The 26849-nt window shown below is 49.4% G+C and overlaps 2 protein-coding genes across 6 annotated transcripts in view; one reads left to right on the forward strand and one right to left on the reverse strand.

The window, feature by feature from the left end:
* The window catches only part of NPC1 (NPC intracellular cholesterol transporter 1), a 48359-nt gene extending 42990 nt beyond the window's left edge, over nt 1–5369 (forward strand). The window contains exons 21-25 of the mRNA XM_034995898.1: nt 920–1120; nt 2131–2362; nt 3094–3207; nt 3830–3992; nt 4580–5369. Coding sequence (XP_034851789.1) covers nt 920–1120; nt 2131–2362; nt 3094–3207; nt 3830–3992; nt 4580–4662 — 793 coding nt within the window. The 3' untranslated portion in view covers nt 4663–5369. The remainder of the gene's footprint in view (nt 1–919; nt 1121–2130; nt 2363–3093; nt 3208–3829; nt 3993–4579) is intronic.
* On the reverse strand, nt 5073–26553 carry RMC1 (regulator of MON1-CCZ1). Of its 5 annotated transcripts, none has more exons than XM_034995901.1 (20): nt 26311–26553; nt 25511–25587; nt 23136–23220; nt 21925–21981; nt 20767–20853; nt 17881–18021; nt 17450–17553; nt 15970–16059; nt 15776–15881; nt 14677–14788; nt 11314–11358; nt 10995–11048; nt 9690–9818; nt 8829–8935; nt 7142–7258; nt 6780–6857; nt 6425–6529; nt 6261–6329; nt 5941–6166; nt 5073–5199 (listed from the first exon to the last, which is right to left on the reverse strand). In XM_034995901.1, exons 1-20 carry the CDS (start codon nt 26410–26412, stop codon nt 5126–5128), a joined length of 1965 nt encoding a protein of 654 aa, XP_034851792.1. In that variant the 5' UTR covers nt 26413–26553; the 3' UTR covers nt 5073–5125. The 5 variants fall into 5 exon arrangements, with proteins under 5 accessions (XP_034851792.1, XP_034851791.1, XP_034851795.1 ...); XM_034995900.1 differs by having other exon boundaries at nt 5074–5237; nt 26311–26552; XM_034995903.1 differs by having other exon boundaries at nt 5108–5199; nt 6261–6307.
* Between the last annotated feature and the right edge of the window lie 296 nt (nt 26554–26849).

Raw genomic sequence — 26849 nt, forward strand, 5'->3', positions numbered from 1 at the left:
CTCGGCTCGGTCGCGTCACCCCGGATTGAGGTTTAGGTTCTCGCAGCCCCGCCGTTCTTGCCAGCCTGTCTGGCTGTGAGCTTATGGGCTGTCTTGCGCCCTTACCCCATCGAGCCGGGCAGCCGGTTAGCCGGGGACGCAGGACGTCTGGGCCCAGAAATAGGGAAGATGCCTGGAAGTCTGGGGTGGGATGATTCAGAACCTTCTGTAGGAGGAAGAGTGTCCACACGTATGTTAGGTAAAGCCTGGACTTCCCTGTTTTCCCTAAGAGTATATAACTCGACCAGAATCCCATCCGTCAGTCATGTATATCATGGCTGTGCTCGGAGACCCACACCTGGTACCGAGGAAAGTAGGTGCCTAAAAATAAAAATGAATCTTGCAGCTTGGTCTGCTTGCCGACTGAACGCTTTGGCCTACATAAAACAAATCCCAAGTACATTCAGCTTTTAGGAAAGCAACAGCCACCACTTACGGGGAGCCTCCTGCGCGCCCACCTCATCGCTCTCACCACACAGCCCGTGAGGAGGCGGCAGAGGACGCCGCAGCCCAGATGCAGTCCCTTTGCCCGGGGTGCCGTGGCCAGTACGTGGCAGGGCCGAGACCGGTCTCACGGCCATGGACTCGGGCCCTTGTCCTTTCCTTCCTGTTACACGACACTGCTGAGCAGACGCCGTAGGAAAACACAGGTGCGGAAACGAGCACCCCTGCACCCAAACAACCCAAAGCAGTAAAGAAGAGCCAGCGTGAGAGAGGACAAGCCAAAACCTCCACCGTTCCCCTCGGGGGCCTTCCCTGTCCCTGAAATCTGCAGCTGGGGTGCCTCTGAGCCCGGGATCGGGTGACTCCACTTGGCCTTGCGTGCTCAGGTTCTGCGGGGACTTCCTGGGGCCTCTGACACCACCGAGTCTTCCCGTAGGGGACATGCTGCTTACAGTTCAGCCGTTAACATCCTCGGCAACGACACAGGTGTCGGAGCCTCGTACTTCATGACCTACCACACCGTGCTTCAGACCTCCGCTGACTTCACTGACGCCATGAGCAAAGCCATCCTCATCGCCAGGAACATCACCACAACCATGGGCCTCGAAGGAAGTGGTTACCGTGTGTTCCCGTACAGGTAGTGTGAATTTTGTACGCGAGGTGTCCTGGGTTAGGGCCCACAGCCTGGGGGCTCCCCTGGTGGGATGCTGACCCTTGTTGGCTTTCATTCTGACACCGTCTCCATCATGAGCACAAGCAAAGAATATTAAGGGAAGTAGCATCTGGGCGAAGGAAGGCCAGGGTCTGGAGCACCCACCAAGGGCTGAGTGCCGGACCCACAAAATCTGGTCTCTGGGCTGGAGCTCACAATCTGAAGAAGACACACTCCGAAACAGCACCGGGGGGGAGGGCGCAGTACTGGGGGACCGGGCTTCACTGAGAGGGCGGAGCGGACATTCCCGCCCGGTAGCCACCGGCCGCCCCTGACTGCCCCTGACTGCCCCTGACTGCCGATTAGCTGGGACCAGTGCCTTTATGGAGGTTTTTCAGTTTTGTTGGTTGGGGTTTTCTCCTATAAAGTATTTTAAGAGATACCGAATTTGGAAACTATTAAAAAGTAGAAGAAACGGGTGGTTTTTTCCCCCACCCCTGTGATCTTGCTTAAAGGGGTTCTGACCCATTCCTGACAGGAGGACAGCCTGTTTTTCTGGGGAAGAAGTTCTCAGAATGGGTGTCCTATTTCCAGAGAAGAGCTGACTGACTTTGCCAAAAAAGCATTTTCTCCTCAGGCCCCACACACAGCCCATTTGGTCTGAGGTAATTCTCACAATAGATCAGGACTTGTGTTTTCAACGTACCATGACATACTCTGTAAATGCCTATGAAGTGAAAAGGTTGGGCTTATGAACAAAAACTTTATCTAAAATACACATTTTGGATCAATAGGCCCTTCTTTGGGCATCAGTGGTCAGCCCTTCTTTGGGCATCAGTGGTCAGAGGTTCATTTGAATTCCAAACAGAACAGGCAGTTTTTATGCAAGGGATGTCTGAGTAGTTCCAGTTTTGCAGTAGCAGCAGGATGAAAAATAAGTAGAGCTTCCAGAAGCAAGCACGAGCTGTAACAGAACCTTCTTCTCTCTTCTCCAGTGTGTTCTATGTCTTCTACGAACAGTACCTGACCATTATCGATGACACGATCTTTAACCTCAGCGTGTCCCTGGGAGCCATCTTCTTGGTGACCTTGGTTCTCCTGGGCTGTGAACTGTGGTCTGCAGTGATCATGTGTGTCACCATCGCCATGATCTTGGTCAACATGTTTGGCGTCATGTGGCTGTGGGGCATCAGTCTGAACGCAGTTTCCTTGGTCAACTTGGTTATGGTGAGTCCTGGCCCAGTTTGTCCCTACCTTCTGTGTCACTTCCATGAACTGTTTCTTGGGGTAAGAGACTGGGGCCAGGTCTTGCTCTTGGACAGGTGGGATGAGTGCTAATGGAGTGGGGACGTGGGTGGTGCGTAGAACAATGGAAATGTGACTGACTGCGTGGTGTCATGGGGGTATTTCGCCTGGAACTTCTATCCTGAAGGGTTTGCAAAAACACGTAGCCTAATGACACGACGTTTACTTTTTATTTAGAAAAATGCTCCTTCCCAGTGGAATTCTCTACCAGCACCTTTTGCTTCCCATGCAATTGCCAGGTGCTTTCTGATAGTCTTGAAGATACGAGCTGAGAGAATATTAAAATAGCAGCATGTCTGTACTTAGGATTCGAGCACTGCAGGGAGAGTGGCAGGGAGGCCCAGCTAAAGCAGATCTGAGGGGTGCTGGCTCTTGAGGGGTGGGGGTAACCCTACGAGGGTTCCACAGGTGCTCCTACAACAGGCAGGTCTGTAGAGAAGCAGAGCTCTGGGTGCTGTGCCGCCAGGGTCCCACGAGTCACCGGGTACACCTTCAGTTGGTGTGGCGGGGGCTGGGTGTTACAAGGTAAAGAGGATGCATAGGGCTCCTGGGCCTCTGGGGCGCCCTGCACGCCAGATCCTGGGAGAGGAGTACCTGCCTGCTTAGCATTTTCAGCTGCAAGAGGGCAGTCTGACGGGAGCCCTCTTTTTCAGAGCTGTGGCATTTCCGTGGAGTTCTGCAGCCACCTCACGAGAGTGTTCACGGTGAGCACGAAGGGCGGCCGCGTGCAACGGGCCGAGGAGGCGCTCTCTCACATGGGCAGTTCTGTAAGTAGCCTGGCCGGAGAGTTCCACACACAGTGCCCAGCCCATCAGCAGTGCTTCTCGGGAACCGGGAGAGTCAGTAGGGAAAACAGGATTTGAATTACTTAGCCACTCCCAAGGATGACACGTCTTCGGGCATTTCACGGAACAGCTCTATCCTGATGTTCTTTAGAACTGTTCCCTTTGGTGCATCCTTTGTAGACCATGGAGTGGAAGAGAACAGAGAGGTTTGATTTGAGCACACGTGTTGACAGCAAGGGAGCTGTGGCCCTCAGAGCCCGGAGAATCTTCTTAGTTTAACTCCATAGCCTGCTTCCGCCTTTCAGCCAGTTACTTTGCTGCTCTAGAAAATACTTAATAGTTCTCATCTAAAAATACAAGGAAGTCTGTTTAAAGACAGAGTCCAGTGTCTACGCAGAATACACAGCTTTTACCCTTACACCTTTTTTTTTCAGGTCTGTAAGCCGCAAATCAAACACTTTTAGGTAGAGTAGTACTGCTTGTCAGTAACTGAAAGCTGGGTTCGCCCCATTGCTTTGGGCCTTGCCCATCAGGAAATCGCCGTGAGGAAGTGTTGAGTTAGAGTAGGTTGGTAAGTGCTTTCCAACCGTGTCTCTTCTTTCAGGTGTTCAGTGGAATCACACTAACAAAATTTGCAGGGATTGTGGTGTTGGCGTTTGCCAAATCGCAGATCTTCCAGATATTTTACTTCAGGATGTATCTGGCTATGGTCTTACTGGGAGCCACCCATGGCTTGATATTCCTCCCGGTCTTACTCAGCTACATAGGTAAGCATTCTTGTTCCTAATCAAGTGGATGGAGGAAGGAAAAGAGATCTAGAAGCCTTCTTAAATGGTACTTAAGGAAATTGTGAGCGGAAAACAATCCAGTCTAGAGGTTTCGTGGTGGTCCAAACGGCGTCCTTAGTGAACCAATGCTTTTCCTGGAGGCTGCGCTTGGCTGCCGCGCGGGGCCCCGAAGTCAGCGCTGAAGGGGGAAGGCGCTTGCGTGGCAGCCCCGCGCCCCGAGAGGCCGGAGTGGCTCAGGCGCCAGGCCAGCCCAGCGGGGCTGCAGAGCGTGCTCATGCCCCGACTCACCGCTCGCCCCGAGAGCCGCCTCTGCTCCTCTCAAGACTGTCCTTAAGATCTTTTTACTTCCGTGGCCACTTCAGCTTCCATAAATGACGTGTGGTTGGAAGGAGAGGACAGGACCAACTTGCTTTAGAGCTTTATAAGAAGCTGAGGCGTTGCCGGGGGGGGGGGGGTTATTAATCTCGGGGGGATAGAAAGTTTGTACTGTAATAGAACTACCCTATCGCCTCTTCTCCTGAAGAAATGATCCAGAAGTTGTATTTTTTTTTTTTAATCCCTCACAGGCCCATCGATAAATAAAGCCAAAAGTTCGGCCACTCAAGAGCAATACAGAGGTACAGAGCGAGAACAGCTCCTTAATTTCTAGCCCCTTGTGAGGTTTGGGGACTTTGAACTGTGTGTGTGGGTCGGTCGGTTTACTGGACAGTCGCTGTGTCGTCCGGGCGGAGCTGGACGGTAGCGACACCAGGCTCGGACAGCGGCAGCCTCGGCCCTAGTGCTTTTGGATTCAGGACCGCCAATCTGACGTGTGAAGCAGTATTACCTAATCGGAAGGCAGCCCCAGGACGCCCAGGGGCCTTCCACGTTCCCCGGGAACGAGACCTAACTCGGGCAGGCGGAAGGGGACCCAGGCAAAGCTGGGTGGGATCTGCTCCCTGACACCTTCTAAAGGCCAATCAATGCAATGTTTTTCCTTTGTTTTTGGAGTAAGCCATCACACAAGTTCTATACCATATTTTTAGTAACACTTGAGAATGTTGTAGATACACTTTAACATTTTGTAGTTTAAAGAGCTTTATTAATGCAATAAATTAACTTTGTACACATTTTTATATATATAAAAAAAAACTAGCAGGTGATTTCAGAATGTTGTAGGCCTCATTAGAGCTTGGTCTCCAAAAACCTGTTTGAAAAAAGCAACATGTTCTTCACAGTGTTCTCCTATAAAGGAAATACAGATTTCATCAGATGTGGCACAAAAAGAGGAAAACAAGAATGAACACTTTACAGCTCATAGATGTGTACGGTGGGGTTTTAACTTGTTTTCCTTCATAAAATACTTTGTTTTCCTAAGCTTTTGAGTTGTCCTTTTTATTGATACAGCTCCTGCCAGGGCTGTTGGGCACCTTCACGGTTCACAACCCCAGCAAACCGCGTTGAGACGGGGCTAGAGCAGCTCGCCTGTCCCGGCCACGCCATCCTGCACGGGTTCCTAAGCTACGTAGAGTCAGGGGGCCTGAAGCAGAGCATCACACGCTCCTTCCCCACCCTGAAGAAGCCGGATGCCTTAGGTTTCATAACTTGGGAGACAAGAGCTAAGATCAGCCTAGGTTTCCTGAGACCCCGGGTCATCTGACACGCCTTAGTCACCGTTTCTGGTCTTGTCCCTGATTCCTCAGAAAGCAGCATTCCCAGATCACCGCAGGCCTGAGCTGGGCCCACACCGCCGCCCTGGCCAGAAGTGCATTCGCTGCAGGTTCCAGAGCGGAATTCCCCCCGAGCACCATCACAGAATTTTGTTGCTAACCCAGGAGTTCTTAGGAGAGCGCCCAAAAAGGCTTCTCGCCCCCCGCCCGCGTGCCTGCGTTCTCTTGCTACTGTGAGTCTGTTCACCCCGCTCTCTCCACTGCCGCCACATCCTCACCTGGTGTGAAGTTAGGGTTCCCTCGCAAACGCTGGTTTCGCTGTTCAAAAAACCGAAATATAGTATAGAACAGCATGTTGTCTTCAGTCTGCTTCGCGGCATCCAAAAATTTTCGTGCAGAAATGTTGTCATGGCCGCCAATGCCCCGGATGAACCGTAAGGCCGCCAACACTTGGTGTTTGGAAAGCAGCACTTCCACGATCTCATCGTTCGCGGTCGAGAGTCGCTGGGAGGGAGGGGGGGAGGGAGGAAGCCCGGTAAGTGCCAGCCACAGGAACAGACTGGAACGCAGTTTGGACGCTGCTGCAAACGCAAGTTACCTTGAGCATGTCCAGAGACAGCTGGTGGGCAGGAGGGTAAAAGCTTTCTAGGGATAAGAGCAAACAAGCCTGAAAGACACATTTTCAAACTGGCTTCAGCATACGATGTTAGAAGGGCAAAGGTGAAGTCTCGAATCCCACAAGCACAGACCTGGGCCACATACCAGAGGCTTGGAGTCGCTGAGGACATGGTACTGCAAGAACTGATGGAGCATGTAGAAGAGGTTGTGCTGGACCAGCGTCTTGATGACGAGCTCGTGTAAGTAGTGCTGAGGACAGAGACGGAAGGACAGCCCGTTCCCCAATCACCCCCTACGCCAGAGGAGAGGCCAGGGGGTCCAGGGCCGGAGCTGTTCGAAGGGATGGGTACGTGTTTCCACGATGACGGGGAGAGGTTCACCTGACGCCACACCCCTCATCCCACCGCAGGACAACACGGTAGTGTCGGAAAGTCCCTCGGATTCTGAGTGTGGCCCCTGCCTCTCTAACTTGGGACAACACATGCTGGCTGGAAGGTACCTGTACTGCGATCTGAAACTGGTTGAGAGAGCGAATATACTCCATCAGAACGGCGATCACGAACTTATGAGGCACGTCCTACGGAGGAAAAGAAAAAAGGTCTTCATATCAAAGACCCGTGAGGAGGCCGCCTGTGGCTCGTTTCCCCACCCCTTGTTTCCACATGAATCTGGCCCCGTGTTGTATTTCGCCGCTTTTGCACAGATCCCTCCAGAAGCTCCCATGTCCACGGTCACGTTGTGGCCGAGTATCACCAGTCAAACTATTAGCACTAGCTCTTCACCAAGACAGAATGTGATTAGTCTGACTGGAGCGGAGTTCTACCCCGCAAACAGGATGCGTGTGGACGACCCGTCACCCACCTTCTCCGTGAACACCGACAGCACGTGCGTGTACATGTCGGACTGATCGATCACCGCCTGGGTCCGCACCGGCCTCTTGAGAAGCGGACTGCTCCGGCTCTGCCCGGCTTCCAGGGCCTGACAACACATCGCAAATGGGACCTCACCCATCTTCTCGAGAAGCCCAGAAGGCTTGATTCCTAGACCCTGTGAGCCTCAGACAGGAGCAGAGGGTGGGCACTCCTACTCGGACAGAACGATTTCTCCCGTGCAGGCCGGGGCAGGCTTTAGGAAGCCAGAGTTGGTCATCTTGAAAACAGGCTAACGTTCACGAATGGGAACTAAAAGGCGTAAATCCGTTTCCTCGAGACACATTTTCTTAATCTTAAAATCCCTATTTTTTTTTTTTAAAGATTTTATTTATTTATCTGACAGAGACCAGCGAGAGAGGGAACACAAGCAGGGGAAGAGGGAGAAGCAGGCTTCCCCGCGGAGCAGGGAGCCCGATGTGGGGCTCGATCCCAGGACCCTGAGACCATGACCTGAGCAGAAGGCAGACGCTTAACGACTGAGCCACTCAGGCGCCCCTTAAAATCCCTAATTTACTTAATCACGGACTTTCTGGTGTTTGTTACCTAATAAAAACAGAATGGCGTCCTGCATCTTTGTTTTACGAAGCCCTGATCCTACAGTAAGTAAATACCACGTGTAAGACTCTCTGTCCAGATGTCCGAGTGGCAAATAAGCCCCCCGAAGCCTGGTGAGAAGACGGACCCCTTCAGCTGTAAGGCAGGCTGCCGCGGTGCACACCGTGCAGGAGCTGTGGCAGGGGCCTGAGAGGCTCTGACGAGCAAGGGCGACAGCTGAGGAAGCCTCGGAGCCAGAGCAGGGATGCACAGAAGCCCACGGGGGTCAGCCTCCTGCTTCCCACAGCCTCGTACACCAGCAGCAAGGCGGGGAAGGCTCTGGAAGAGCTCAGCCCTCCTCTGCCCCCTTCGCGTCTAACAGGACAGGGGCAGGCGCACTCCAAGGTCACTCGGCCTTCAGCAGCCGGCGTCAGTCCTGTTACCCTGAGGAGCTGAAAGGGAGGGCAACTCTGGGTTTCGCACTGCTTAAAACCACTTCCACTCTAAGCCTTAGGACTCATCAGATCCTGGAAGTGAACTACTTCGTCCCACTCATGCTAACGGCACAGCAGAACCTGGTTCTGAGCCGTGTTAATGTTTCCAGGCCTGCAGACAGACACCTGAGCCTGCCATGTGAAAGCCCCACGCTAAGACAGTCGCCATCCCGACAGGATGCTGACTGAGTGCCGACATGAGCCTTTCCTTCTGGGCTGTAAGAGCCACAGAAGTAAGAGGATGGGGCAAGATGATCATCCTTCTCATTCATTAGGTCTAGGCTCTGACTTAGCAGGAGGAGGTATAAAATAACACAAAGCTGAAACCAATTTTCTTATCCTTAAAACAGGTTAAGACCAAGGATCTACGACCCCGTGTGAGACCTGACACAGACGAGAAAGGGCAGAGCGTGCAGGCAGCGTCGGGCTGGTGGGCCGCACGCACTGAAGCTGCTGCTCCCGCCTCCGGCCACCGGGCCCCCGGCACGCGAGCCTCGGTGGCATCATGCCTCCAGAACCCCACATCCTAATTAGGAAACACGGGGCGGGGGCGGGGGGGTGGAGTGGAGTGGAGCCCACACAGCTTACCGTTGTGTAGCTCTGCTCCGCGTCCAGGTATTTCTTATACTCGTGATTGAGTTTGTCAAAAACCGTGGCGATCACAGGTAAAGTTGCTCTGTCCGACTCACTCAGCACTGGAAAGAACATTCACACAGGTCAACCGAGTTTACATCCGTTCAGAACACAAACACGCTGCTAGGATAGAAAGAACTAACCCCAAAGGGCTCCCAGGGCAAACCTACCTCCAACGGGCATCCCAGAGAAATGGAATCGTTTGGAAACCTGGAGCCTAGAATTCACTCCCCAGCCCTTCCTGAGGACTAGAAAAAGTAGCTACGGAGGGTTTCAGCAGAAAGTGCTCAAAGCAGAGATCTATGTAGTGAGTGACTTGGATTCTGGAAAATGTCTGTTTTCAGGCTGGGGACGCCCTACCCTCAGATGCACCAGCTGTGTCTAGGTTGCTCTCACCTGGAACCATCCTATTTAGCTTTTTTCCCCAAGTCACTACAAGTCATTTTGATAGTTCATTACCTTTCCAGAGGATTAAATAATCCACCCTTCAAGTGAAGGATGAGGCTACAGGCTGTGCACAAAGCAGAAGAATATGGCCCAGCTCCCAAGAAAGAGCTTGGGCAGAGCACCCAGTCGTTAAGCGTTAAGTGGCTGCCTTCGGCTCAGGTCATGATCCCAGGGTCCTGGGATCGAGTCCCACATCAGGTTCCCTGCTCAGCGGAGAGCCTGCTTCTCCCTCTCCCACTCCCCCTGCTTGTGTTCCCGCTCTCGCTGTGTCTCTCTCTGTCAAATAAGTAAATAAAATCTTAAAAAGGGTGTGGGCAGCACAGGCCCAACCCTGGAATCAGACTGAGCGCGGAGGACTGGTCCACTTACTCTGCGAACAGACAGACAGAATGACCATCTTGCACTCCTTTCTCTGGAGGAGAAAGTCCATCAGTCTTCCTTTATCTGGCAAGAGGTTTACGATGGGCTGAAGCTTCACTTGGAGGTTCCAGAGGTAGCCTAGATGGAGGCGGCAGCAAATTTCATACAGGATGCAAATCAGAACAAAAGCCCAAAAGGTGGTTCCCTGAAACATTCATGGGGAGGGGGGGCAATCCTGCAAAGCACTGATACGATCCTGACCTTATGAAGCCAAGCACAGCCTAGGACACGCAGGCCGTGCCTGACGATGGTAGGACCGACAGCACCGTACAACTGCGTGCTCGCTGGCTCCTTACAAGGTGACCCTCTCCGATCACAGGGGCATCGGCAGTGGAGCTCCCGAAACGAAAGGGGGGCGGGGTGACTCAGAGCAGTTCCATCCCTATACCTAGCCCCCTTTTTACCCTTGAAGGTTGAACAAGATGCTAATGTGTGGTATGAACTTGGATCCTATACTCTGATTTCTCCCGCAATGGCTCTTCAGTCAAAAGGTAACTCTGGAGGCTCCCAAGGGAATTTCATAGTGCATCCATTCATCAATCCATGACTTTCCCGAACACCTACACTGCCAGGGAGTGCCTTTCTCAATTGGGGTTCCACAAGAGAATTCAACACTGCATTAAACATGATCTGAGTGATCCCCTTCTCGATTCTCCCACAGCTGGTCCAGAGCTAGTGCCGTTCTAGATGGAGACGAGAGAACTCCACATGCAGTGGATCCCACGGGCACCACGGCTGATTCTCCCCGAGAATCCCAGGGGCCGAGGCGGGAGAACGCACGGATGACTGAAGACAGATGTAGGAAGTCCTCTAACGGGAAGATACAGGGGCTAGGGGGTTACCTGGAAAACAACTAGCATCCCCAGGGAGCTTCCCCAGCACCGTGGGAAGCAAAAGTGCGCTTCCCTGCACAGACGGAACAGAAAAGGGCTCGGGCACACGCGGGTGTGGCCCTGGGGTAAGGACAGCACAGGGCCTGGTGCACCGTGCTATGGGGTCTGGCTTTTTAGAACGGACAGAGTTGAATGGGCCAAAAGCAGGGGAATGGCCATTCTTAGTTAATTTTAAAAATAACATAGGCTCAGGATAAAACACGGAATAATAGCGAATGGAGTATAAAGTGAAAAATTTCCCATTCTGGGGTTGAAGGGAGTCATCATCTCTGATTCACCTTGGAAACGGCACTGGCTACCCCTGCCATCCCAAGGCAACAAGTACTGTCATCTAACTTGACGATCGTCCCCTCTGACCCACCTTGGCTTGCACTGATAATGATATCAGGCTGAAAGACAATCCAGGATGAGGAATCTGCGTGTTATAGGAAGTGGTAAACCAGGAAGAGATGAAAACAAAAGACAAACCCAGCTCCGACTGGCACTGCCCGCCCCGCCCCCTACTTGCAGAGGCTCCTCGGCTCTGGGCGGTGAGGAAAGTTCCCCCGCGGACTCCCCGAGACCTTCAGATCATTTGCAGCTGGCAAGGCCAAGGCCACAGGACCCCTCTCAGACACCAGTATAAAAGGGGGCAACAGCCTCCCTTCGGTGCACAGCGGCAAGGCCTTTGTAAAGGATACAGAGCTTGCACGGGACAGGAGACTGGCTGGTCACAGGAGCGGGACCTGCAAATGCAAAAAACACAAGCGTGCAAGGACGGTGCCATCAGAAAACGCTGCCAACACCAACGCTTAGGATACGAAATGCAGTACTTTTTAAAGCCTTTGGTAAATGTTTATTCAACTGTAAATGAGAAAGGAGTCAACGGTCTTGTTCCACTGATAACACATATAAAGAGGAAGGGGGAAGTCGAGAACAATCCATGAAAATGTCCTCCCAAGAAAGGGAGAAGTATCAAGAATTCATTCAGAGTTAATTCTCCTGTAATAACCAAAGATGACTTGTCATCATCAAAGAACTGAGAAACGTTCCTGGATGATTCAAAATTAAATCCCCAGGTAAGTAGCTGATATTATTTCAAACTACAGAAATGATCCCTGAGGGTGCCTGGGTGGCTCAGTTGGTTAAGCGACTGCCTTCGGCTCAGGTCGTGATCCTGGAGTCCCGGGACCGAGTCCCACATCGGGCTCCCTGATCAGCAGGGAGTCTGCTTCTCCCTCTGGCCCTCCCCTCTCTCATGTGCTCTCTCTCATTCTCTCTCTCAAATAAATAAATAAAATCTTAAAAAAAAAAAAAAAGATCCCTCAAAGTATAGTCTTCGCTGATATTTCAAATAAAAGTGTTTTGTGGCTTGTCTAAATAATTAGCTCAATTCTCCACTGCACAGAGCAGGTCCAGGCGCCGAGCTCTCATCTAGCAAAGAGACCCCAAAACACCTCACATGACAAGGACTCATAATGACCAGTTACACTGCCCGTGCGTCAGGCGGGCAGCCCTCAGTGAACCGGAGACACACAGGCCTGCAAACTAAACGTCATTCCCTGTTCTGTTCCCATCACCCAGGGACAATCAGAAGATAGGTGTTTAATCAGCGGGTTGGAAAAGACCACCCAAAAGAGGAAAGGGCCCACGGGTCAGACAAGCTACAGCAAAGAACGCTTGCAGTTAGCCCCTGAGGGTGAAGGTCTTGCACATAGGCCTCAACTCTGGCTGCCAATCACGTGGACTTAACTGCCCTCGGTCAGAGCCAGATGCCCTTGGTTTTTAAAGCCTCCCAGGTGATGCTAATGTGTAGTCAGCTCCAGAAGCACTGATTGAACAGACCAAAAACAGAAGGGAAATGAGAGCAGCTGCCTCATCCCAAATTTGCCGGCGTCATCTTGCAAAACAGCCTAACAAGCTCTTCCTGACGGCACGCCCTGCAACCGCACAGGGCGGGCAAGATGCAAAGATGCTACAAGCCTGCAAGGGGCTTACAATCTAGCAGGAAAAACAAGACAGTCATTAACTGTAAACAATGCTTTGCCAACCCACACTCTGGAGGCCAGAGATTCAATGGACCTCTGAATCATTAACCTTTATCTAGACTATTATTTGATCACACCCGTCACTTGATTTATTATAACTAGCCAATTAGAACCTGACTGCCTTCTGACTAGTCCCAAACCACCGGAACAGAGCAGAAGGTTTTTAATGTCTAGAGTTGCTTTTCCCTCCAATTTGCCAGCAGTTACCTTCATACCAAGTAAGCAGCAGCGTTGGTGGTATAGTGGTGAGCATAGCTGCCTTCCAAGTAAGCAGCAGATACAAGATAAACACTTGACACAATTTTTTTTTTTTTTTTTTGAGAGCGCGCGCGCATGGGGGTGGGTGGGGGATGATCTTAAGCAGGCTTCATGCCCAGCGCAGAGCCCGAAGCAGGATGGATCTCATGACCCTGAGAGCATGACCTGAACCAAAATCAAGAGTGGGAGAGAGGCGCCTGGGTGGCTCAGTCGTTGAGCGCCTGCCTTCGGCTCAGCTCATGATCCCAGGGTCCTGGGATCGAGCCCCACATCGGGCTCCCTGCTCCACGGGAAGCCTGCTTCTCCCTCTCCCACTCCCCCTGCTTGTGTTCCCTCTCTCGCTGTGTCTGTCAAATAAATAAATAAAATCTTTAAAAAAAAAAAAGTGGGACACTTAACCAACTAAGCCACCCAGGTGCCCAGACATGACCTATTCTTTTAATGCTAACGTTATTAACCCAAGCAAAGGAAGATGCTGGAAGGAACACAGGAAGCCAAAAGACTTAAACTAAGAACTAGCTCCTTCTTCCCCCAATGCTGCCAGAGTCATTAAGCTTCTGGCTGATTCCACAACTCGAGGCAGGCAGACTGGAGGTGGTGCTCTTGCTAAACTCTCAGCCGCAGCCTGCCTGCCTGGAATCTTTCGATAGGTGCAAGCACCTCCTGACTGCAGGCGGGGCCCAAGCCCGCAATACCATCTGACAGGGATCCCTTTTAAGAAGAAAACATTACTACCGAAGCTCCAAACGTGTGCCCTTCTGACTAGCTATACGCACTGAAATTTCAACTAGCTTACTCTAGACTCCGATCTCCTTTAAGAGAGCTGAATGGTTATTCCCGTGAGCTCTAGCTTGAAATCATCTACACTGGGAAGAGGCAAAAACAAAAGCCCAACGGTTTCTTTCTCCTTCCCTGAAATCCTGACCTCCTCTCTTCTCTGACTTCCTCCTCCCACCTCGTGTAGGGCAGATTTCGAATAACCAAAGCAGCACAGCCTTGAGCTCTTACGGTGGCCACCAATGAGAAGAAAATGCAGTATTTAAGCTATGACACAGAGTGTCTGAGAAAGACAAGGAAAAGTGATCCCAGGTTCAAGTAACAGCCAGAAGCAGCCACGTTTAATCTCAGGGTTATAGAGCATGGGCAAACAGAAAATGGAGGGCATATTCAATAATTAAACAACTAAAAAATCTCTCAGCTTCAATGGATAATCCCGACTGTTTTATTTATTTTTATTATTTTTTAAGTAGGCTCTACGCCCAACGTGGGGCTCAAACTCACGACCCCAAAGAGTCACATGCTCTACCAACTAAGCCAGCCAGGCACCCCTCCAAACTTTCCATTTTTTTAACATTTTTTTTTATTTATTTGACAGAGAAAGACACAGCGAGAGAGGGAACACAAGCAGGGGGAGTGGGAGAGGGAGAAGCAGGCTCCCCGCTGAGCAGGGAGCCCGATGCGGGGCTCGATCCCAGGACGCTGGGATCATGACCTGAGCCGAAGGCAGACGCTTAATGACTGAGCCACCCAGGCGCCCCCAAACTTTCCATTTTAAAGCTCAGAGAAATCATTCCATTTTCTTCAAAAGAAGATTCATGTATCTTATAAAATGCTTTTCACAACAGCACAATTTTACTAATATGATCAGAACTTTCATTAAAAAAAAATAAAAAAAACAATCCCCCCTCCCCCAGAGCACCTGAACCCGGTAACCCGTGTGCCCTCGTCATTCCAACTGCCAGGCGGGCGTCCCCTTACCTGCCATGGGGATCTGGTAGGGCTGAATGGAGCGCGCTGGGAGCACCGGGTGATGGAAGGTGACAGTGCCGTCGAACTCTCCCCTTAACTTGATGTCAAATATCACCGACGTCTAAAGTGGAGAAAAGTAAAACTCGGATGCCCAGACAGGCCATGCTGGACTCGGCTAGGCCTGCCCCTCCATTCTCTCACACCCTGCCATTCCTGTCAGCTTACAGTCTGCGCACACCGCACCCCCACAGGCTGGTTCTAAGTGGGGGGGAGTGGGCTGGGGTACCACAACTCTGTGACACAGTTCCCACGCTCACGCGGACACGCACACTCCTCGCACTGATGTCGGGCAGCCCTGAGGAGCTCGCAGTGATTCCAGCAGATCTTTTTCACTTTAACTCACACCACCTCCACCAGTCAAGATAAGGGTGTCCCCACCCTGCAGGAGGCGTGGGACAGAACAGCCGGTCTCTGACCAGATACCCAGCTTACCACATAGAAAACAGGACCCACTCTATTCTTTTTTTTTTTTTTTAAAGATTTTATTTATTATTTGACAGAGAATGAGAGAGGGAGAGCACATGAGAGGGGGGAGGGGCAGAGGGAGAAGCAGACTCCCTGCCGAGCAGGGAGCCCGATGTGGGACTCGATCCTGGGACTCCAGGATCATGACCTGAGCCGAAGGCAGTCGCTTAACCAACTGAGCCACCCAGGCGCCCTTACTCTAGTCTTTCTCTCGGGCCACAGAGCCTCAAAATCATTATCACTCAGCATTATCCTCTATCCTCACAAAGGAAGCACCAAGCTCACGTGCTCATGTAAGACTGTGGTTCTGCAGTAAATTCCCAGCTTAGTTGATTGAACCAAATAATTGGGACAGACTCAAATATCCCCATGTGCTACTTTCTGGAATAGTCTTTAATTCACTGTAATCAACAGGGAATCACTCTTTTTTTCCTAAACCATCTAGAATACCAAACCTATTTGCATCCAGAACACCAAGGCTTTAGCACCAAAAGCACTTTCTAGTCTTTGTTCTGAATGTTTTGTCAATTTTCACAGCTCTTCAGCAACCCCGACAGACGAGACATGCACACACAACTCTTACCTCTGTATCCTGATGATGAACGACCACCAGGTTATCCACCACATTGAGGGCAAACTTCCCCGTCCGATTTAACTTTAATATGTGCATCTTTTTACAGGCACCTTCTCTGTAGGATAACACAAAGGTCAAAAAATAGATCGACAAGCTTTAGTGCGTATTTTAAAATTGGAGAAAGAGGACAGCATTAAATATACCGTGGTAGATGATATAGGACTACCTCCGCTCCTGTACTATTAGAGGTCCGAGAATGATGCCTCAAGAAGAGAACGTAAAGCTGTCCGTATCTAGAGAACAAAGAGACAGACGTCGCAGCGGGCCACTTGAAACTCCTCCATTCTAAATGCCGTATGAGGTCATCAGAGTTATTTATGACATATTCACCAACAGAGTATTTCACAGCCAACAAAAATATTTACGAAGTGCAGTTAAAAAAAAAAGCCGATTATAAAGTGAAAAGGGGGATGCAAAACTAAATATACCTCAATCACAACACCTTAAAAGGAAAACACAAACACACTGTCCAAAACTACTAGAAAGAAGTATGTGTTAATAGCTATTGTGGAGTAACATTCATTTTCTCTAACTTTCTGTGTCTTCCAAGTTTTATGTAATCAGTATATTCCTCGATACGAGGGAAATCTAATCTTCATTGTAAGCCTCGTGAACCACGAGCGCTGCTACGAGTGGTTCCCGTGTGCGCGCTGCTCTGCGGCGGCCGAGATGAAGGGGGGGAGTGGGTCCCTGCTGCCAGCGGCTAGGACTGTTCCCATCGTACCTATCCTCTAAGCCAGGAGGACACAGAAGACTGCCTTTAAGGAAAAAAAAAAAAAAAAGGGCGCCTGGGTGGCTCAGTTGGTTAAGTGACTGCCTTCGGCTCAGGTCATGATCCCAGGGTCCTGGGATCGAGTCCCGCATCGGGCTCCCGGCTCAGCAGGAAGCCTGCTTCTCCCTCTCCCACTCCCCCTGCTTGTGTTCCTGCTCTCACTGTCTCTGTCTCTGTCAAATAAATAAATAAAATCTTTAAAAAAAAAAAAAAAGGCATTCTAACTGCTAAAAAATGTTACACTTCAAAACCACTCTTGTAGGCCAAAGAAGAATCAGAAGTAATCTAGGAACAAAATTTTGACATTTTTGAATAGGGTTAGGGGTGCACAGGGTATTCTTTGTATCAGTTTCTATTACTGTGTGTTTAAAACTTCCATAACGAAGTATAAAAATTGAGATAATCTGCGTTTACAAATAAAGATATACCTTTCTACATAAGTAATTCAGTTCCATGTTTGTTAAAAATCTATGTTCTTTAGGGCAAGTAGGATATATTTTAGCTAAAAGAAAGTCTTTGATAAGCTTCAACTACTCACAGAAAAAAAAAAATTCTAGAACTACGACACCTAAAAAATAGACTAGTCCAAAGTTTTCATTTTATTAGGCAAGAATGGTTAAAAAAAAAAAAAGAAAAAGAAACTTCCCTAAGGTCACAAAGCTAGTAAAATCAGCAAAGAATGCCAGGCCGATGGCAGGTTTCCTGTATTCATAAAATCTAGGCACTGAAAGGGCAAGGGGGCATCTTGATCATGTGCCAAAGGGCAGCCCTGCAGTGCTTATGATGCAATTCTACTACTTCTAACACCAAAAGCAATTTCAAGCAGGAATTCTCTCAAAAGACAGACATACATGGTCGCCATCGCGATGTCTCTCTCGGAAAGGTTCAGCTTAGTTGACTTGGGCACAGCTGGTAATTCAATCTCAAACTTGGGCAGCTTCGACATAGTGCCAGCCTGTTTGGGTGATACAAGTATTAGGAAAAGCCGAGTAAGCCCCTCAGATACTTCAGCATTCCCTACATAAAACCACTGAGGATATGCACACACTGTGTGTTTCCATCCTTTCCAAAGTCCCAACCACTACGCCTGTACTCCCTGGGATCCGTCCCCACACAAGGAGTCGCTCTTGGGGGTGACAGGAGGGTAGAGTGTGCCCTCTAGTGGTCAGAAGTGGTGAGCTCGTTGGTTGGAGGAACTTGCGCCTTTGAAGTACTTGACACCTCAGGAGTTAGAGGAAGGGGCCCGGAGAGGGACTTTTCCTAAAGAGAGGCTCACTCTTACCCGAAAATAGAAGGGCTGCAGCACATTGCCGAGGACTGTGGTAGACAGCAGAATCACGGCACCCTCGGGGCAGTACATGTACCAATTCACATTGATATTCTGGCTCTTCAGGAGTTTCAGATTTCGTTTCTCTGGTAACACCTGAAGCAGAGTTCAAGAAACGGAATCTTTAGTTTAAAACAGTAAAATGGAAGGGGCGCCTGGGTGGCTCAGTCGTTAAGCGGCTGCCTTCGGCTCAGGTCATGGTCCCAGGGTCCTGGGATCGAGCCCCGCATCGGGCTCCCTGCTTGGCGGAGAGCCTGCTTCTCCCTCTCCCACTCCCCCTGCTTGTGTTCCTGCTCTCGCTTGCCCTCTGTCAAATAAATAAATAAAATCTTTAAAAAAATAAAACAAAACAGTAAAATGGAAGACAACTGACAGGAAATTAAGAAAACAATAAAAAACAGGGGCGCCTGGGTGGCTCAGTCAGTTGAGCATCCAACTCTTGGTTTCCGCTCAGGTCGTGATCTCAGGGTCTTGAGATCCAGCCCCAAGTGGTAGAGCTCCACACTCTGTGGGGAGTCTGCTTCTCCTCCCCCTCTGCCCCTCCCCCCACGCAAGCACACACTCTAAAATAAATAAATCTTTAAAAGAAAAAAAATAAAAAGGAGGATGCCTGGGTGGCTCAGTTGGTTAAGCGACTGCCTTCGGCTCAGGTCATGATCCTGGAGTCCCGGGATCGAGTCCCGCATCGGGCTCCCTGATCAGCAGGGAGTCTGCTTCTCTCTCTGACCCTCCCCGCTCTCATGCTCTCTATCTCATTCTCTCTCTCAAATAAATAAATAAAATCTTAAAAAAAAAAAAAGAAAAAGGAGAAAATCCACTAAATAAAACTGAAAATTTTTTGTTTGTTACAGCTACTGATCCCGGTGCTCAGTGCTTTACAAATCCTGGCTCATTTACTCACACCACGACCTTGAGACGTGGGCACCACGGACTCCTGACCGAGGAGAAAACAAGGCTCAGACACCAGTTAATGCAGTTACAGCCCAGGCAGGCCAGGTCACCGCAAGGCCCGGTCTGAGCCTCCACACTCTCGGGCACCATCCACCATTCCATGCAGAGCCCCATGCATGGAATCCGCCACCGCCCGGCCTAGAGCACGGGCCTTCCTCCTGGCCTCCATCTCGACTCCCCTTAGCACTGAGCCCAGAAGCAGCTCCCTTTTGCTAACAATTGTGTGCGTGAGATGCTGCATGCAAACCTAGTATTTTATAGTCAAGGCATGTATTAAATATACTGTAAATATTCTGATACGTTAAAGAACACGGTGCAGAGCCCCAAGACATTAATGCTCATTGAACACTATGCTTAAGAACTGACATGGAAGTCAGGGTCCGGAGGCGCAGGTATCTGGACAATTTGGGTATAATAAAATAAAGATGTGCTAGCGTCCTCTTTCTTTTTAACTTATTTCTTGAAGAGCTGAGGACCATCCAGATGACGTGAATATACACTTTTCCACTACAGAGAACAGAAAGCTATATGACTGCCACTGAAGGAACCCTTCAGTAAAGCAAGTGATCCTCTCCACGCTACCAAATAAACAAAACTCCATGTGTACGAGATTTGTGCAGTTTCTTTCTGGTGGTCATTATAAAGGTTTTGATGACAGCCCACGGCAAAGCACCGTGGCATTAACATCTCACATTTTGCTTACACGGGTGTATTTTCTCCATCCCTACATTCTAAATTTTCTTGCTTTCATTAGGTCAACAAAATTAAACCCTGAGAGAATCCTAACACCCTCTAGATTAGCTCCACTGAAAGCTCTCAGATGCATTTCTCAAGGTCAGGCAGTCGGAACATATTATAAGTTGATGAGGCAGGTGCAAAGTCAAGTCAAAGGAGTGAAAAGGAATGGGAAATATTTGCAAACCATCTATCCGATAAAGGGCTAATACCCAGACTATATGTCTATGGACTGATAATATGAAGTTCTGGCAAAAATGCGGAAAATGGAGATTCCTACATTGAAAGTGAAAGTGTGGGTGTACCCGGCTGGCTCAGAGGAGCAAGTGACTCTTGATCTCGGGGTCGTGAGTTCAAGCCCCACGGTGGGTATGGGGCCTACTTAAAATAAAGACTAAAAAAAATTTTTTTAATAAAAAAAAAGAAATTTAGCGATATCTGTTCAGCTTTTTGGATGTTCATGCCTATGCTGTAATTCCAAGAACTGCCTCACCCAAGAACATAAAGAAATGTTTGCAAGCATGTTCACTACAGAATTGTTTATAATCACAAAAACATGACAACAAGCCAGAGGTTCATCAACAGGGAATAAGTTAACCTGTATGACACCCACACAATACTGTTCAGTCAGAATAAAATATGGACAGGGGCGCCTGGCTGGCTCAGTGTGGGGAATGTGTGACTCTTGATCTCAAGATCATGAGTTCAAGTCCCATGCTGGGTGTAGAGATTATGTAAATAAAATTTTAAAAATTAAAAAACATTTTTTTAATTCTAAAAATTAAAAAAGAAAATATGGATACATGTCCAAGACATACTGCTATGCAAAAAAAGCCAGTCACAATAGTTTATATGCAACATTCCTGTTTTTGTTTTAAAAAAGTTTGTATGTATGTATGAAAATAAATATGTACTAGACTTTTCATACTAGTTACTTCTAGGGATTATGAGGGGGGACTTTCACCTTCCATATATCCTGGTAATGTTTAATTGTTTTATTAAAAAAACATTTCTTGTAATCAGAAAAAAATAAAAACCTAAGCAAGAGACTAAAACTCTAGAATCTCAAAATATCTATTTAGAACTGAATTCAAAAGGCTGCCAAACTGCCATCAGAGACCTTTCTCCCGCGAACATAAGTGATTAACATAATACCTGGTAAAATTCAATTCCTTGATCTGTTATGAAGACAATTTCAGTAGAACTGGTCCAACAGAATCCTAGTATGTTGGCATTCTTGGTCTGAAAAGAATTAAAAAAATTTTTTTAATAAAAAAATGTTTGTATAACCTTCAAAACCTTAAAATACTCTATCACTCTTTACTAAGTTACCCATATTTGATTACTTATTAACAAATCAAACTTTCTTTTAAATACAACGTTCCCAGATTTCCACCTGAAACACCTCACTGAAGCCCCTGACTCTGGATTCCTTCTGCTCAAGAACAGAGGGAAAAGCCTAAATTTCGGAGAACAGTAACTGATGGGTGCTCGCAAATACCAGCTTCTACCTTAAGGAATCCAAGGACAGCCGGCTTTCTCTTAGGCAGCCGTAACAGGCACTATGAGAGAATAAAGGCCTAAAGGTTCTCAGTGAGTGCTGAGCAACCCGGGGTCGGGCCGTGAGCGCACACCTCCGCCTCGCCCGGTGCCGCACGGCACCCCAAGCCCGAGGGCACACCGGGCTAGGACGGGGTTCTGTCACACACACAGGATCAGTGGGTCTGCGAGGGGCTCAGATCCTGGGCCCGCGGGCCTTTCCTTGTCGCAGAGCCCACCCTGAACTCCACTTAACAAAACGATGACAAAGCTGCTAGAAGCCACACCCAGCTACTAGCACCTTCTGCCAGTTCCCACAGTGCCACCCTGCGGCTTTTCGCTGAGCCCCCCTCACCTCATTCATTAGACCCAGCAAATCTAATTAAGACAGATTAGAATCTACACTTCGGGAACAAAAGCGGAAGGACACAACAGGGACAACAAATCAAGGAAAGGAAACATCATCAGGAGAGGAGGAAAAAACCCCTCTTCCTAAAACCTCCAAAGAGGCGGCTCCGAAAGGAACCCAGGGTCCTAGCCAGAGGCGCAGCCCGCAGGGGGAGAAGGGCGGGCGCCACACCCAGGCACCCACTGAATCCTCCCAACTCCAGCTCATAGAAGAAGAAACAGGCTTTTAGCCCTTTTAAAACCGTCCGCGGTCCCAGAGCTCACACGCAGCAGGCCTCAGCGCAAGGCTCAGCCTGATCCAAGTGTGTGCAATCCGCCTGCCACACAGGGAAACGGCCAGCAGCTGGGGAAGGACCCGGGCCCTACCTTGCACTCTTGAGTGTATTCCAGCTGAGAACTATCGGGGATAAAATTAGAAAAATCCTGAAAAGGAAAAAAAGAAAACAAAAGGAGAAAACTTAGATCAAGCAGCATACTGCCAACCTATATTGGTAGACAAGACAAAAGACAGATTTATTTTTATTTTTTCAAAAGACAAATTTAAAAAGTGATCAGAAAAGGGGCGCTTGGGGAGCTCAGTCAGCTAAGTGTCTTCCTTCTGCTCCGGTCGTGATCCTGGGAGTCCTGGAATCAGCCCCGCTTTGGGTTCCCTCCCGGGGGGGTAGGGCACCTGCTCTCCCTCTCCCTCTGCTGCTCCCCCTGCTTGTTCTCTCTTGTTCTCTCTCGCTCTGTCACGTAAATAAATAAAATCTTCAAAAAAAAAAATGTGATCAGAAAAAAACTGACAAGAAAACTAAAAGGACCAATGTGGACAATCCGTCTCCTTACAACTCAATTAAAAAAAAGTTAATCCAAATATTCAGTTAGAGTTTAGAAACTGATACTGAAAATCAACTGATTTCAGAGAAAGTGTTGCTGCACCTTGTAAGGGGCTTTCCAAAACTTTTAGTAACGAATACCGACAGAAGGAAATCAGATTCTGCCTCTTCCCAACAGCTTTCACTCTACCAATGACGATGGTGAATACTTATAAAGGCAAAAAGGCCAAACGGTGCTCCAACTTTGAACGTCTGTTCCTAGGAGGTCAAGCATTCAAGATGCAAGAAGTGAGTAAATTCCAGGTAAAGCTAATTCACCAAGTTGCCAAGAATGCACCTCACATAATCTATGCTGCTATCAATCAATACAAAAAATGCCTCAGGCTCCAAATACTTAAAAAAAAATTTTTTTAAGTCAAAAATGACAAACTAAGGTCACGAGTATTTATCCCTTGAAATGTCTTTCTCCAAGAATTCCAAAGGCTTCAAATACAATACAACAGAACCATAACTTTCATGGCATTAAAATAATAAAGGCTTCCTTTAACGCTGTTTTTTGCAATTCATTCTCTTCTAAATATATTTCTAATGTCCTTTTCTTTATGCTATCTTTAAAGATAGGTCCTGGGGCACCTTGCTGATTCATTTGAAAGAGCATGTGACTCTTGATGGGGGGGGGTCATGGCTTCGAGCCCCACGTTGTGTGTAGAGAGATTGCTTAAATAAATAAAACTTGAAATAAATAAAGATATGTCTTACCACAGTCTTTGAGGTCCTCTGGACAGCCAATATCTTATTTTCTAAGGAAAATTTAATGCACTTCACTTCTCCTTTGTCTTCCATTCTTTAAGGGAAAAAAAGTATATTATGAGTTAAAGTTAATAACCGAATACTAGCATCTAGTATTTTGTGAGAAAAGTTATATACTCAGGAAGCAGCAAATCTTAGTTGAAAATTATGTTTCTGAAACTATCAGGACTTCTTTTCAAACAACAAAATCCAACTGGCAACGAGTTGCTGATGAAATTTACAGTTTTGTGGTTAACAAGTGACTGACGAATTAAGAACACGTGCATTTTCCCTTGAGATTCATCTTAAAACATAAATAATACCCACACAGCAACCTTCTCCAGAAACTGCCCTCTTTCCTCCCCATCGCTCTCACAGCAGTGTGTGAAGGAGTGTAAGCTTTCCTGTTTACTTCCCAATCTACAGGACCTCCAACAGACGTTACAAACGGAAGTCAAGGGATGGATTACAGGGCAGCACCAGCAAACTTTTGATTGTGGTGACGGTTAACACATGTCAGAACTCATCAACTGTGTATGTTAAATATATGCCGTTAATTCTACCACAATAAAACTTGAAAATACACAAAATTGCTAAAATTTTTACCAATAAAATTAAAATTGAAAAGAGGGTAAATCCAGTATCTTCCTCCTCAAACCCTACTAAGCCCCCAAATCTGGATCATCACGGGCTCACTCTCATTTTCCACGCCCAAATGACCACCAAAACTTACCCAAGACCTTCCTAGGCACCTCCTGAGTGTCTGTGGGATAGCAGTCTACTCCGCCTGCGGGCTGCTCTTTAGTACGCCTGGCTCAGACTATCGCAATCACCGCTCAGTGGTATCCCTGACGCTGATATGCTCCCAACTAACGCAGCTTCAGTGTGGTGAACAGCATGATCTTTCCAAGCACTGATAAGATCATGCCATGCCCCATCTTACCAATTTTCAATAAGAAGATAAAGCCCTAATTCCATCGTAGAATACATACGGTTCAAGCTGACTCCTGCCTGTGGCCAGACCACCACCACCTCCCCGTCCCCGCAAGGACACCTGATGTCAGTTACACAGACCCGGAATTCCCCCAAACACCATGCTTGCTCGCCTTTACACTCGGTGTTCTCTCCATCTGAAAGGCCTGCTCTATTCCCCATGTAGAATCATCCCATTCAAGCTTTAAAGTTTTGCTCAAAGGCTCCCTCCTCTCGCAGGCCTTCCCCATCCTGGGCAGTGGTGTTTCCTGGCCTCCCCCAGGATAAATGTCTCAGCTCTTTTGTCTGCCCAAACTCTGAAGAGTGTTATTACAGCACTTTTCACAATCAACAGAATGTGTCCACACACTTGTCTCCTACACTAAATTTATGAGTTCTGCAAAAGGGTGCCCGGCTGATTCATAACTTTCCCATGCCTGGTGCCTAGCACAGGGGCTACAATCAGAGTTTGTCCAACCAATGAGTGACTTGTTTTCTACTTCAAAAACTGTTTTCAGGGCGCCTGGGTGGCTCAGATGGTTAAGCGTCTGCCTTCGGCTCAGGTCATGATCCCAGGGTCCTGGGATCGAGTCCGGCATCGGGCTCCCGGCTCAGCGGGGAGCCTGCTTCTCCCTCTGACCCTCTCCCCTCTCATGCTGTTTCTCTCTCGCTCGCTCTCTAAAAAATAAATAAATAAAATCTTTAAAAAAAAAAAAACTGTTTTCTATGAGCAAAGGCCACCTGCAAAAAAACTTAAGTCACCACTGAACTGAGGGCCCACACTGTACTTTCCCCTTCTGTAATCACAGGAGTTAAAGACCAGATAATTTATCAACCAAACTGAGATACTTCTGAAAGTGAAAGGAAGGGCTATTCATAATTATACTGGTTCAACTTGTATAAATTGGGATATCCAGTCACTCTTAGTGGAAGCTGGGATTTTCTTAAAATACATTATTATATAGGAAACACTAACCAGAAATCTCCTTCACCTACCACACGGCTCGAAAAAACCAGGGCCAGATGAGGAAATGAAGGCCCTCCTCAGTCAAGATGCCAAAAATGGGCACATCAGTAAACTGACTCGCTAATTTCAAGTGCCAGGAAGTGGGCTCCCTGTATCTGAGCATTTGATTCCCAAATCGAGAGAACCACTCCACACATTTCACTGACACTTAGTACCGATCTGTGCCCCAACACCGCGCAGCAGGTGTCCCCTTCCCTCTCCCTACACACAGGGATTGGCAAGTGAGTATACACTTCAGGCGTCTTACAGCCAAAGGACAAACCTTTAAAACCACCTTCTGAATGAGAAACAGAAACACATCATTTTGTTTACATGTGACAATTATTCTGTGAACGTCAACAGTTACCGAAATGAGATGGGATTCCTATCATCTGGGCCTTTAACTACCACCCCGGTAGCTCCACCTGAGCGAACTGCAAAAACCTGGGACGGAAAAGAAGCAACGTTAATGGTCTGAACTTTGAAAGACTTTAGACACATAGACCAGCCTACAAGCGACTATTTCCACTACACCCCACTCCTGGTTCAGCTGAACTAACGTGGCATTTATCAATCTGCAGATGCTTGGTGTGCACATCAATTTTAAGGGACAAAAGCGTAGAGACCAAAAAGACTGCCATTCCGGGTGCAGCCCACTGGGCAAGACCCGGCCGGGGTCCCCGAGGCTACACATTTTAATCCGGTACGGCAAAGGCGCCCCTGATGCACTTGCGCACACCCTGCTACTCCTCACACTGCTTTTCCCCCCTTTCCAAAATCCCGAGAGTAAGGGCAGTCTCAACGTCTAATTCCTCGACTGCAAGGGTAACTAATGACAAAGACAACAAAGGCGCCGGGAAAGGGCTGGCGAGCTAACAGCTGACCACACCGGCCAAAGGGCGCTGCTGGGTGGGCGGCGCAGGCTCGGGGTCCACCTAGCTGTCACTTTGAAGAAAGCCCCCGCCAAGGTGGCTCCCGGTCCCTCGGCCCACCCAAGAGCCCGGAGCTGCCGCCACTCCGGCGCCGGGACCGGAGGGGAGGCCCCAGGCCTGTCCCCCGCCGGCCGGCACCCGACCTGGGTGCGCGCGGGACGCCCCTGGGCCGCCGGGGACGGCGGGCGTGGCGCGTCCGGCCGCGCGGGGGAGGAGGGCGCGGACCGGCCCGGACCTGCTTGTTGGCCTCATCGAAGAAGACGCAGTTGACCGGGTTCGCCTTCTCGAAGTGCACCGGCCGGTCGCACAGCTCCAGGTAGTAGTCCTCCTCGCCCATAGCGGGCGCCGCCGCTGCGGCGGGGAGTCTGGGGGCGGCCGCCAGCGTGGAGCGGGGCGAGCGGCGCCCGGCACAGGGACGCGACGAGTCGGGCCGGGCGGTGGCGACGGCGATCCGACCGGGCGCGGAGGCCGCTTCCTGGTGCCACGCCCCCACCCGTCCGGCACGTGACCCGCCGGCCTCCGCGCTTAAAACGGCGACGGCCGACCGGCCGCCGTGGGGCCTAGCGACCGCGACCGCACCCTGGTTGGCGCGAGAGGCTCCGCCCCTTTCTTGGAGGGCGGAGTCCCAGCCCGGCTCGCGGGGCGAGGGCGTGCCCCGGAAGCCGCGCGGAGCCGAGGGCGGGTGTGGGCACGGCCACTCCCGCCTGCGCCCTCCCGGGCAAGTGCAGGTCCTGGCTCCCAGTCCATCCCGGGAGGTTTACGCCCGGCGCGCGC

Source organism: Mirounga leonina, unplaced genomic scaffold (assembly GCF_011800145.1).
Source record: "Mirounga leonina isolate KUSES-001 unplaced genomic scaffold, KU_Mleo_1.0 Mir_93, whole genome shotgun sequence".
NCBI lineage: Eukaryota > Metazoa > Chordata > Mammalia > Carnivora > Phocidae > Mirounga > Mirounga leonina.